At 40.9% G+C, this 14,230-nt stretch overlaps 1 protein-coding gene across 1 annotated transcript in view; it reads left to right on the top strand.

The window, feature by feature from the left end:
- Positions 1–411: 411 nt before the first annotated feature.
- Positions 412–14,230, top strand: part of LOC115113345 (vertebrate ancient opsin-like) — a 34,835-nt gene continuing 21,016 nt past the window's right edge. The window contains exons 1-4 of the mRNA XM_029640881.2: positions 412–1,183; positions 4,571–4,781; positions 10,943–11,060; positions 11,273–11,506. Of these exons, the coding sequence (XP_029496741.2) occupies positions 817–1,183; positions 4,571–4,781; positions 10,943–11,060; positions 11,273–11,506 (930 nt within the window). The 5' untranslated portion in view covers positions 412–816. The remainder of the gene's footprint in view (positions 1,184–4,570; positions 4,782–10,942; positions 11,061–11,272; positions 11,507–14,230) is intronic.

A 14,230-nucleotide genomic window follows, 5' to 3' on the forward strand; every position in this document is an offset into this window, starting at 1 on the left:
GATTTCAGTACTATTTTATTTTAAATTGCTTAGCATTTAGCCACTCTAGCATGGTGGTGGATAGTGGTGTTTCAAAAATAAAGTAGGCATATTTTCATTTTCATCGCCTTCTCTCCATTAAATAGAGTTGAGGAAATCGACATCTATCCAGTCCGAATGGAGAATGTTGTAGGTACGAATCGGTCCACGAGGGATACAAGTGCATACAATGCATTTGGATGGCAAGATGACACGACTCAATATCGCCATCTATTGGCCTTTGGGGCTACATTTCCTCCAGGTCAGGAGTGACGCTCGAATTGTTACGAGCGAGTCGACTACAGGCAACATAAGTCACCTACCTACCAATTCAGTTGCTGGTAAGCCTTCTCAAGGCTCAGATTCGGTCCGTACATATTCATTAAGAAAGTGTTTGTTTATTTGCAGCAGTGCTTTTGCGGTTTTGTTTACCGTTGCTGGTTTTTTTAAAGATACAGACTCACTCTTTAAACAGCCTTGAATTCTGAATAACTGTGGATTCGTCGCTTTGGTCCAAAATATGTGCTTTCATGCAAAATGCGGATATCAAGATCTTAAGTACAGCCTACTCAAAGAAAAGTATGCAAAAAAAATCAAGGAATGGCTGTTGATCCAGTAATCATTTTAAACGAATGCTCTTTACGCGCGACTCTGGGCATGCTGCAGTTTCGAGGAGGAGAGTACAAATTAAGTTGTGAAAATGAGTAATGGACCACAAGATCTCTGACCCTTTACATAACCCACGAGTGCAATAGGAATTTTACTCTATAGTCAAGTGCAATTATTTTGACATGGACAATGGATAATATAAGAATTGCAGTAAATGGTATTTCTTTTAACGAGACAGCCGAGATCTACAAACCACACGCTGATCCGTTCACTGGTCCAATAACACATCTTGCACCTTGGAATTTCGCAGTTTTGGCTACGTTGATGTTTGTTGTAACATCTCTGTCTCTCTTTGAAAATTTTACTGTTATGTTGGCCACTTACAAGTTCAAACAGCTGAGACAGCCCTTAAATTATATCATTGTTAATTTATCTGTCGCTGATTTCCTCGTGTCACTCACCGGTGGAACAATAAGTTTTCTAACAAATGCCAAAGGGTATTTTTTTCTTGGAAATTGGGCTTGCATATTGGAAGGTTTTGCTGTCACCTATTTCGGTAAGTTCAGCATGGATCATGGTAATGTTTTTGAATAAGTAACCTGGGATGCTGGTGTAACCGCACAGTTGCTGCAGGTGTCAGTGTTGGAGCTGTTTAGATTCTGAAATGTAGCAAAATAATAGCGTTTGAAGGTCAGACTGATTGATTGTTTGATTCATTTGGTTTCTTGGACAGTTTTTTTAAAGACCGATAATACATTGCAGAAAGGAATCCATCCATCTTTTGTAGTGCATTTGGCAGTTTTGTAGTGCATTTTGTGGTGCTGAAAAATGGACATAAAACCGATGGCAAAATTACACAGACTAATCGATATGATCGTCATTTAAAAAAAATATAATAACTGATCTAATTTAGGAAACAAATGTGTTTTTTTGCACACAAGGGTGTCGACATTTCTACAAATTAATTAAAAATGAAAAGCTGAAATGGCCTTAATAAGTTCAGGAATAAAAATGTGCTTAACAAGTCACAAGTTGCAGGGACTCACTGTGTGCAATAATGACTACCTCACTTCTGTACATACAGTTATCTGTAAGGTCCCTCAGTCAAGCACTGAATTTCAAACAGATTAAACCGCAAAAACCATCGAAGTTTTCCAATGCCTTGCGAAGAAGGGCACCTATTGTTAGATGGTTAAATTAAAAAGCATACATTGATTATCCCTTTGAGCATGGTGAGGTTATTAATTACATTTTGGATGGTGTATCAACACACCTTGTCACTACAAAGATACAGGCTTCCTTCCTAACTGGGTTGCGGTAAGATTTCACCATGAGGTCAATGGTGACTTTAAAACAGTTACAGAATTGAATGACTGTGATAGGAGAAAACTGAGGACGGATCAACATAGTAAATACCCCACAATACTAACCTAATTGACAGAGTGAAAAGGAAGGAAGCCTGTACAGAATATATTCCAAAACATGCATCATGTTTGCAACAAGGCAATAAAGTAATACTGCAAAAAATGTGGCAAAGCAATTTAACTTGTTGTTCTGAAAACAAAATGTTTGGGGCAAATGCAATTCAACACATTACTGAGTACCACTCCATATTTTCAAGCATAGTGGTGGCTGCATCATGTTATGAGTATCTTGTAATTGTTTAAGGACTGGGGAGTTATTTAGGATAAAATATAAACTGAATGGAGCTAAGCACAGCCAAAATCCTAAAGGAAAACCTGGGTCAGTCCACTTTCCTCCAGACACAGAGATTAATTCACCTTTCAGCAGGACAATATCCTAAAACAGTGGCCGAGTTACAGTTTTGACTTAAACCTACTTAAAAAATATATGGCAAGACCTGAAAATGGTTGTCTAGCAATGATCAACAACCAATTTGACAGAGCGTGAAGAATTTTGAAAAGAATAATGGGCACATGTTGCACAATTCAGGTGGGGAAAGCTCTTGGAGACTTATCCAAAGACTTACAGGAGTAATCGCTGCCAAAGGTTGAATTCTTATCTAATCAACATATTCGTTTTTTTTTTTTTTTTACAAATGTCAATTTTTCTCCCGCTTTGACAGAGTATTTTGTTTGGTTTTACAATTTAAGAAATGTTAATCCCACTAACAGTACAAAATGTGGAAAAAGTCAAGTGGTGTGACTACTTTCTGTACATACTCTTAGAAATAAAGGTCTACCTAGAACAAAGTGTTCTTCCGCTGTCCCTGTAGTAAAACCAAACCCTTTTTGGTTCCAGGTATAACCTTTTCACCAAAGGGTAGTTTGAGTGTTCTACATGGAACCTGACAGGGACAGCCAAATATAATTTTATGGTTGTGAAATATGTTGGTTACAAAATCGAAGGACCATTAAAATACTCCCGGTGCTGATTTCCAGGCTGGTAGTAGCCACTACAGCAATGTCCATCCAGAACAACGAGACAGTATTTCTAGTTAAGGGGTTTTTAATGGACAGAAAGGATCCACACAGACACACTCACGCCACCCTTGAAACGGACAGATTCTGGTTCTGTAAGGGAGGTAATATAAATGTATGCATATTTTCCTTCTGCAGGGCTAGTTTCTACTAAACAGGCTAGTGGACCTGTACATCAACAACAGCAATACAGGAAAGTCTACATAATACCAACACCAGAGCATGAGCGATTTACATATACAAAGGAAATAGCCTATCACCTCAAATGACAAATGCTAACAAACGGCTAAAGCTACTAGGCATGCTAACATACACTACTAATGCATTCTTTGTGTAAATGCTAGCGGCAGCGCGAGCTAGCCAGCAAACTCAACATATATGGAAAAATACAACAAAAGACTACTTAGCAACAAAACCAACGGAACATAAAAGATCTTAAAACACTTATGTTTTAGACGCACGCACAGTAAAATGTCAGACACCAAGGATATTGTATACAAGAGGAAAAGGGTAGTTCGTCAGGATGGAAAGCAATGTTATCTGATTTCTGCGCAGACAGGGCAGGGGTCCTACACGAATGAACCTGAAGTCTCAGGAATATAGGCTGCTGATTGGCTAATATAAGAACGTCTTGCGTGACCGTGGCCAATAAGGACACTAAATGTGGTTTATGGTCTGAAGAATAGGAGACTAAAAACACCGTTTCCACTGTGATTTAAAATTAGGGGGCAAATTTCAGCTAGTCCAGCAAATCAACCTAGTCCAGCCTAGGTTAACTTCAAAGTGCCATTGGAAACGGGGCTTCAGCTGCTTGACTAAACAAACCAGAAGGGAGTGCTAGACAACTGCAGTTTTTACAATGGTTCTAGGTACGCCATTTTAGGTAGAGTGAAGTGTAGAATAGTAGTGTTTAGCATATTTTATGAAACGGGTTGTTTCGATCATAGATGCTGATTGGACGAGCAGCATTCCAAACCGTGCTGTATTCACCAACAGGCACATCTATGCCTGCTAACAGGTCAATCTGAATTATTTGTCACCCTCCATAAGAATATAATCATATTCAGGTTGCTGTCCGAATCATCTCTTGCATTTATCTGAATTTACACACTATTTCCCCTTGCTTCTATCCTTGCAGTTAGTTTGATAAAGCGGGGTTAATATAAGCGTGACTGAGTTAGCTGAAGTTGTAGCTAGCGACAACAACTATAGTCTGCCTGCATAGCAACCATTTTTGTTAACGGACGACCAGTCATTTTACGTAGCAACTATGCAAACATGATTTACGTCTGGTGCGTGTCTGTGGAAACATGACCAAAATAACTAACACATTTTTTTGATTATATATTCTGGTGGAAGAATGAAATTGTATGAATTTACTTATCAAGATAATGTTTTTAATGAAGATATGTAATTCATTGTTATTTTAATGAATATAGTCACAGCCAAATGGGTAGACATGTTTCTTCTGGGCCCTACAGACTGTCTGTGCCTCCTCTTAGGGATTGTGGCTCTGTGGTCCCTGGCAGTCCTGTCCTTCGAGCGTTTCTTTGTGATCTGCCGGCCTCTGGGGAATGTTCGTCTTAGGGGGAAGCATGCGGCAATCGGCCTGCTGTTTGTCTGGACCTTCTCCTTCATCTGGACGATCCCTCCTGTGTTCGGCTGGTGCAGCTACACGGTCAGCAAGATCGGCACCACCTGCGAGCCAAACTGGTGAGAGGCAGCAACTTCGACCTCCTGTTTGTATCATAAACGCACGCAGGCACACACGGGTCATTTTTGAATTGCGGTGGCATTTGGGCATGGCATTTCGTATTTATTTAAATGTATTTGGGTAAGTCTGCCCATTCTTAATCAACTAATATGTCAGTTTAATGACTTTAAATCATTTTTTTACTATTATCATAACGTTGTAATTTACCAACAGTAGCGGTAGGAACCCCAATGACACATTTTAGGTAATTTAGGATTTTCTTAAATGGAATTCATCAACCCATAAAAAAAACAATTGACAAACGTATTATCATAATCATTTTGCTCACATTGTAATTTCCCTTCATTTAAATCAAGTAACACCAATACCATTTAAAAAAAATATATACACACAAAATTGTCAATGGAATCTTCAAATTCATGACATACTAAAAGGGTGTGATTAGCAATTTATTTTCTTTAATACAGACCCCTCGCTGATAAGAGTTTGTCACTGGAGGAAATGCTCAAGGTCCATGTATTTCTTTGTAAGAAGTGAAGGGATACACATTATTGTTTTGTATGGTGTTAATTATATACAAGAGCAAAGGTAATGTTGATTAGAAAGCATTTACTTCAGCATCACTCTGTAGCATTCATACAGCACCGTTCAGTGCCTAGGAAGTAATGCCAAACTTCGCTCTAGCACCAGTGTCAGCGCACTCTCAAATGTTGTTTTTTGCCATCATTGAAAGCTTGCCACACACACACACTATACGATACATTTATTAAACATAAGAATGAGTGTGAGTTTGTAACAACCCGGCTCCTGGGAAGTGACAAAGAGCTTTTATAGGACCAGTGCACAAATAATAATAGTAAATCATTTTGCTCTTTATTTAACCATCTTACATATAAAACCTTTATTTGTGCATTGAAAATTGTGAAAAACTCACCACAGGTTAATTAGAAATGTGTGCTTGAAAGGATGCACATAACTCTGTAATGTTGGGTTGTATTGGAGAGAGTTTCAGTCTTAAATAATTTTCCACACACAGTCTGTGTCTGTATTTAGTTTTCATGCTAGTGAGGGCTGAGAATCCACTCTCACATAGGTTCGTGGTTGCAAAGGGAATCAGTGTCTTAACAGCGCGATTTGCCAAGGCAGGATACTCTGTGCGCAGCCCTATCCATAAATCTGGCAGTGGCTTCTGATTAAATGACATTTTCACAGAACCGCTTGTTGCAATTTCGATGAGGCTCTCTTGTTCAGATATCGGTAAGTGGACTGGACGCAGGGCATGAAAGGGATAACGAATCCAGTTGTTTGTGTCATCCGTTTCGGGAAAGTACCTGCGTAATTGCACACCCAACTCACTCAGGTGCTTCGCTATATCACATTTGACATTGTCCGTAAGCTTGAGTTCATTTGCACACACACAAAACAAATCATACAATGATGGAAAGACCTGTGTGTTGTCCTCGTTAATGTAGGAAGAAACTTCTTAATAGATTGATTATAGTTGCAGAGAGTCCCTGTAATCTTAGATTCAGATCATTCAGGTGAGAAAAAAACATCACCCAGGCCAGTCGTGTGAGAAACTCGTCATCATGCAAGCGGTCAGACAAGTGAAAATGATGGTCAGTAAAGAAAACTCTAAGCTCATCTCTCAATTAAAAAAAAGTGTCTCAATACTTTGCCTCTTGATAACCAGCGCACTTCTGTATGTCGTAAAAGCATTACATGCCCATACCATTGCATGGTGCAGTTGCTTTAAAAGTTAACCATTTTCACTGTAGTGTCCCAAACGTCTTTCAAGCTCTCAGGCGTTCCCTTGGCAGCAAGAGCCTCTCGGTGGATGCTGCAGTGTACTCGAGTGGTGTCGGGAGCAACTGCTTGCACGCGCGTTACCACTCCACTATGTATCTCTGTCATGGCTTTTGCGCCACCAGTACAGATACCAACATGAGCTGCAGCTACGTTTGGCTACATAGTGAAATTCCCGCGAGAGAGTAACGGTTAATGTGAATGGATGTTCATTATTTGACTAGGCTACCTGTATTTGACATTGTGTTGTTATTTCACTGAACACTAGATGGTTTAATTTTATTTTTGGCAGTGAAATGAGGCCAACCAGAAGAGAATGAAACCTCACCCGAATGCATAGCCCCGTTGGAAAATATAAATGGACTGTTTGAAAATGTGAAGATAATAATATAATAATATATGATAATATATATATATATATTTTTAAATGTGAATCACATTTTTATTTGGCCTACCCCCGACGGCATTGCGCGTGCACCCCAGTTTGGGAATACCTGCTCTATACAATATATTACATACTTATTACATATATTAGTACTTTAAACAATGCCTTCAGGTAAAGTTTTGCAGTATGAAGGAGTTGCAATACTGTGTAAAATATGAATGATGTGTAACTATTTGTCATTTTAAAGTGTTTTTCATGGTTGCAAAGCCAAGGGATGCTAATGCCACCACAATTCAATAATGACTGTAATCCTCGCAAGGTGAGCTATTAAAAGGTATTGAAAACAGGGGTGTCAATAATTTTGATCCCTACCTTTTTGAGAATTAAATAGTTTTTTCAGTGCAATGGTATTAGTATAAAATAACATACTTTTCAAATGTTTTGGAGCATACAATAATGCTCAATATTAAAAATGATTTATTTAATATATTCATTTTCTCTCATATTTTTGGACCCCACTGTATAACAACACAATGTAACTCCAAGTCAATCACACTTCTGTGAAATCAAACTGTCCACTTAGGAAGCAACACTGATTGACAAATTTCACATGCTGTTGTGCAAATGGAATAGACAACAGGTGAAAATTATAGGCATTTAGCAAGACACCCCAATAAAGGAGTGGTTCTGCAGGTGGGGACCACAGACCACTTCTCAGTTCCTATGCTTCCTGGCTGATGTTTTGGTCAGTTTTGAATGCTGGCAGTGCTTTCACTCTAGTGGTAGCATGAGATGGAGTCTACAACCCACACAAGTGGCTCAGGTAGTGCAGCTCATCCAGGATGGCACATCAATGCGAGATGTGGCAAGAAGGTTTGCTGTGTCTGTCAGCGTAGTGTCCAGAGCATGGAGGCGCTACCAAGAGACAGGCCAGTACATCAGGAGACGTGGAGGAGGCCGTAGGAGGGCAACAACCCAGCAGCAGGACCGCTACCTCCGCCTTTGTGCAAGAAGGAGCCCTGCAAAATGACCTCCAGCAGGCCACAAATGTGCATGTTTCTGCTCAAACGGTCAGAAACAGACTCCATGAGGGTGGTATGAGGGTCCGACGTCCACAGGTGGGGGTTGTGCTTACAGCCCAACACCCTGCAGGACGTTTGGCATTTGCCAGAGAACACCAAGATTGTCAAATTCACCACTGGCGCCCTGTGCTCTTCACAGATGAAAGCAGGTTCACACTGAGCACATGTGACAGTCTGGAGACGCCATGGAGAACGTTCTGCTGCCTGCAACATCCTCCAGCATGACTAGTTTGGCGGTGGGTCAGTCATGGTGTGGGGTGGCATTTCTTTGGGGGGCCGCACAGCCCTCCATGTGCTCGCCAGAGGTAGCCTGACTGGCATTAGGTACCGAGATGAGATCCTCAGACCCCTTGTGAGACCATATGTTGGTGTGGTTGGCCCTGGGTTCCTCCTACTGCAAGACAATGCTAGACCTCATGTGGCTGGAGTGTGTCCGCAGTTCCTGCAAGAGGAAGGCATTGATGCTATGGACTGGCCCGCCTGTTCCCCAGACCTGAATCCAATTGAGCACATCTGGACATCATGTCTCGCTCCATCCACCAACGCCACGTTGCACCACAGACTGTCCAGGAGTTGGCGGATGCTTTAGTCCAGGTCTGGGAGGAGATCCCTCAGGAGACCATCCGCCACCTCATCAGGAGCATGCCCAGGCGTTGTAGGGAGGTCATACAGGCATGTGGAGGCCACACACACTACTGAGCCTCATTTTGACTTGTTTTAAGGACATTATATCAAAGTTGGATCAGCCTGTAGTGTGGTTTTCCTCTTTGATTTTGAGTGTGACTCCAAATCCAGACCTCCATGGGTTGATAAATTTGATTTCCATTGATAATTATTGTGTGATTTTGTTGTCAGCACATTCAACTATGTAAAGAATTTTTAATAAGAATATTTCATTCATTCAGATCTAGGATGTGTTATGTTAGTGTTCCCTTAAATTTTTTGAGCAGTGTATTTTAAACAAACACGTCTGTCATCGACAACCCCATGCCCTGATTAGACAGTGAAAAAACAGACCAACCTCTTTCATAATTTCTTTAAATAATAAAAGCTAATTTACCAACATTTCTGAAAGTGGATATATAGCATTTTGGAATTAAACTCTTCATATAACTACTAGCTTAAGGTTAAGACTAAGCCTTGTGTATGTATGTAACTTAGTTGATGGCACCTTATCTTATCTATTATCTCACCTTTACAATGGAAAAACACTTTCAAGTCAAGGAGCCAAGCTTATTTGGCCCTACGGGGTACCCTCCTAGAGATCATGGTAATGATTTTAAGCATTGCTAATCAAAGGGAGGCAGGTAGGGGGGCTGATGAGCACTGCCTCTGGTCCATTGAGAGAGCCAACGCTAAGGCAGTGAAATACAGTCAACAATGCAATTATTAGCCACATTCAAGGATATACATAATATATCCGTGTCCTAACTTGTCCCTCTGCGAATACACAGCTTGTGTTCTGTCAGAAAACATTTGGGTCATGTTGACTTCCCAGCAGGGACTGAGGAAACACGGATCTAGGGGTCCACATGCATCCACTCATTTATTTATTCAACCCAAGTAGCATTAGAATGCACACTATTCACATGATTCAGAATATTAAGAGGTAAACTTTTCAATTCTAGGCATTGTGAAAGTTATGAATTTTATGAAAAATTATGCTGATTAGAGCGTACAGTATGTTATGTTGACCCGTGATAGAATTGCTTTCAGTGTTCCACCTTACAACACAGTATTGCATTGACTTCCATTCAAATCCCCTCAAATCCTTAAAACCTATGGGCTGTGACAGGCCGATAAGGCATGTGTTAGGCTGGGAATCTAAACTAGTAGGGCGCCTGGAGGACTGTGGGTGGGGACATTTTAGTTAGGTGCACCTCCCTAAACTCTTAGACTTTGCCTCTGGTTCTGTGTGAATGAATCCCCAGCTTGCCACCTTTGGTAGCGGTAACAGGTATTTATAATGGAAATTACACAATTAGTCTTCCATCAACTGGCCCCTGGGACCCAAATTTTGTCCCATAGATTTGCTTCAGCTGTAGAATTCCCTCTTTAATTGAATCTCAAATGAGGTACAAAGCAGAATAAGCCTATCTGAACGGTCCAATACGACCCTCCGCCTCTGTCAACATTATGTCACACTCCTTTACGGTGTCCTTAAAGGCTGAATCTAAGGTTGAAACAATAATAAAGAGACACCCCGCCTCTGTTTTGGTAAAAGGCTGAGGCATTGGCCTGAATAAATGTAGCCACTCTCAGATTAATACACAGAGCTATGGATGCGAGGACTGACCATCCATGATATCAAAATGATTGTTTTAACCATGTTTTGAGGCTAAACAGGGTTTGTTTACATTTACAATGTTTACAAACATTGGAGAAAAACAAGCTTATATGTTGGGTTCTCATGGGGTGTGACAGTTGAACTAAGCTCATGAGGCATTTATAAGTTACTAATGGGTATACACTGAGTGTACAAAACATTAAGGACTCTTTCCATGACATAGACTGACCAGGTGCATCCAGGTGAAAGCTATGATCCCTTATTGATGTCAGGAAGGTGTCCTTAATGTTTTGTACACTCAGTTCAAAAATGGATGCAACAACTACAGATTGCCCCTTCTTAAAGTAGCAGTTAACTTGAAAAAAATATATTTTGTTTGTTTTTGACATTCCCGGGGTGTTTTTACAAACCATTTTATAAATGTATTGTCTGGCTCAAAAAATGCTATATACTGGACATTGCTATATAAAAACAGTTTGAAAATCAACTTGAGCTTAATAAGAGTGAACTATCACTTTAAATACAGACTCAGCCATAAGACCAGGCCATGTAGCAAATGCTGGAAATGTCATTCAAATGTTTATGTTCTACTTTCCTCAGGTACTCCAACAACATTTCAAATCAAACCTACATAATCACCTTCTTTGTGACCTGCTTCATAATGCCCCTGGGGGTGATCATCTACTGCTATGGGAAGCTCCTACAGAAGCTGAGAAAGGTCAGTTCCCATTTATAAAATACTGGAACTATTGGGAGTGGATGCAACTGAACCAAAGTAGTAATTGGCCAATCCTTGGCTTGTAATGTCTAGTCTTTACATCCTGGTGTATTCAAGCCTTTCAGTTAAGTTCTTATAAGTCTTTAAATAAACTCACACGGCAGACTTTCTAGCTCAATAACCGAAGGTGTTTGTTTTCACTTAACCCTCAGGTGTCCCATGGCAGGCTGGGTAACGCCAAGAAACCGGAGCGTCAGGTGACACGCATGGTGGTGGTGATGATTGTGGCTTTCATGGTGGGCTGGACGCCCTACGCAGCCTTCTCCATCATTGTCACAGCCTGTCCCACCATCTACCTGGACCCCAGAATTGCTGCTGCACCCGCTTTCTTCTCCAAGACGGCCGCAGTCTACAACCCAGTCATCTACGTCTTCATGAACAAACAGGTATCTCACTCTTTTCCTCCTGAACACATTGCTACTGATGATATTCTCTGGTTTATTCATTTCACTGGAAAATAAACAGATTACGGATAGGCTATATTTCTGCTATTGTTGTCCAATGGTTTAGACAGCCATTCCCAGGTGTACTGGGAATAAGGCCAGGATACAATCAGATCAGCAGTAACACGGGTTAGCTGACAAACACATCGTTTGTCATTGCTTTTGTTTGGCCAGTGTCGGAGGTGTAACTGTGTTAGAGCTGTCAAATCCACAAGCGGTTCCTGGCGTTACCTATCGTGGACATGCCATTGGATGCACTTAATTGAAGCCATGTTACAATGGAGCCATGTTACAAGTTCGAATACTGGAACGTGTGATGTAATCTACACCTTGATTTAGGCTGATATAAATCCCTATTATTTTGTTTATTGAAATTGCATTTGAGTTTCATTATTTCGATATAGCCTGCACTTTCTTGTTTGGAACTTCTGACACGGGTCAGATTTAAGGACGGGTGTGGTTTCATTACAACTATCACAAGAACAGCCGCTTACTGATTGGACAGCTTTAACGCAATTACACGGCTGACACCGCCCAAACAAAAGCAATGATAAGCTATGCGTTTGTCAGCGAAGACGAAATACAATTTGGCACTGTTCAGCAGGAGAAATGCCCACCAGTTCTCTGACAAGTTGTGAGGAGTCTCACTCAACTGACACATAGCTTAGAGGCATCACAAAATCACATTTTATTTGTCACATCCGCCGAATACAACAGGTGTAGCCTTTAATGTCAAATGCTTGCTTATGAGCCCTTCCCAATGATGCAGATATTTAAAAAAAGGGGTACTGGATATTTGAGGTAGAAATGTACATAAAAGCAGGGTAAAGTGATTAGGCATTAGGATATATAATAATAAGAGTAAAATAAAGAACAGAGTAGCAGCAGCATATGATGAGTGTGAAAGTGTGTGTGTGTAGCATCGGTACGCATATAAGTACAGTGGGGCAAAAAACGTATTTAGTCAGCCACCAATTGTGCAAGTTCTCCCACTTAAAAAGATGAGAGGCCTGTAATTTCCATCATAGGTACACTTCAACTATGACAGACAAAATGAGAGGGGAAAAAAATCCAGAAAATCACATTGTAGAATTTTTATTGAATTGATTTGCTAATTATGGTGGAAAACACGTATTTGGTCACCTACAAACAAGCAAGATTTCTGGCTCTCACAGACCTGTAACTTCTTCTTTAAGAGGCTCCTCTGTCCTCCACTCGTTACCTGTATTAATGGCACCTGTTTGAACTTGTTATCAGTAGAAAAGACACCTGTCCACAACCTCAAACAGTCACACTCCAAACTCCGAACCACACGGGGGGACCTAGTGAATGACCTGCAGAGAGCTGGGACCAAAGTAACAAAGCCTACCATCAGTAACACACTATGCCGCCAGGGACTCAAATCCTGCAGTGCCAGACGTGTCCCCCTGCTTAAGCCAGTACATGTCCAGGCCCGTCTGAAGTTTGCTAGAGAGCATTTGGATGATCCAGAAGAAGATTGGGACAATATCATATGGTCAGATGAAACCAAAATAGAACTTTTTGGTAAAAACTCAATTGTCGTGTTTGGAGGACAAAGAATGCTGAGTTGCATCCAAAGAACACCATACCTACTGTGAAACATGCTTTGGGGCTGTTTTTCTGCAAAGGGACCAGGACGACTGATCCGTGTAAAGGAAAGAAGGAATGGGGCCATGTATCGTGAGATTTTGAGTGAAAACCTCCTTACATCAGCAAGGGCATTGAAGATGAAACGTGGCTGGGTCTTTCAGCATGACAATGATCCCAAACACACCGCCCGGGCAACGAAGGAGTGGCTTCGTAAGAAGCATTTCAAGGTCCTGGAGTGGCCTAGCCAGTCTCCAGATCTCAACCCCATAGAAAATCTTTGGAGGGAGGTGAAAATCCGTGTTTCCCAGCGACAGTCCCAGAACATCACTGCTCTAGAGGAGATCTGCATGGAGGAATGGGACAAAATACCAGCAACAGTGTGTGAAAACCTTGTGAAGACTTACAGAAAACGTTTGATCTCTGTCATTGCCAACAAAGGGTATATAACAAAGTATTGAGATTAGCTTTTGTTATTGACCAAATACTTATTTTCCACCATCATTTGCAAATAAAATGTGATAAAAAATTTTTTTTAAATCTCATTTTGTCTGTCATAGTTGAAGTGTATCTATGATGAAAATTACAGGCCTCTCTCATCTTTTTAAGTGGGAGAACTTGCACAATTGGTGGCTGACTAAGTACCTTTTTGCCCCACAGTATGTATGTAGTAGTTTTGAGGCTACATGTGAATGTGTCTGGGTTTGTGTGAGAGTGTAAGTGTAGTGTGTATGTGAGTGAATGTATATATAGTGTAAATATAGTCTTGTAAGGGTGCACAGAGTCATTGCAAGATAGTGTCAATGCAGATAGCTAATTAAATGGTTACCCAGACTATTTAGCAGTCTTATGGCTTGAGGGCGAAGCTGTTCTGGAGCCTTTTGGTTCGAGAACCGATGCTTTGGTACCATTTGCCGGACGGTAGCAGAGTGAATAGTCTATGGCTTCGGTGGCTGAAGTCTTTGGTAATTTTTCAGGCCTTCTTCCTCTGACACCGCCTGATATAGAGGACCTCGATGGCTGGGAGCTCAGCCTCAGTGATGTACTTGGCCGTCCACA

The sequence above is a fragment of the Oncorhynchus nerka genome, linkage group LG28 (genome assembly GCF_034236695.1).
Source record: "Oncorhynchus nerka isolate Pitt River linkage group LG28, Oner_Uvic_2.0, whole genome shotgun sequence".
NCBI classification, from domain to species: Eukaryota; Metazoa; Chordata; class Actinopteri; order Salmoniformes; family Salmonidae; genus Oncorhynchus; species Oncorhynchus nerka.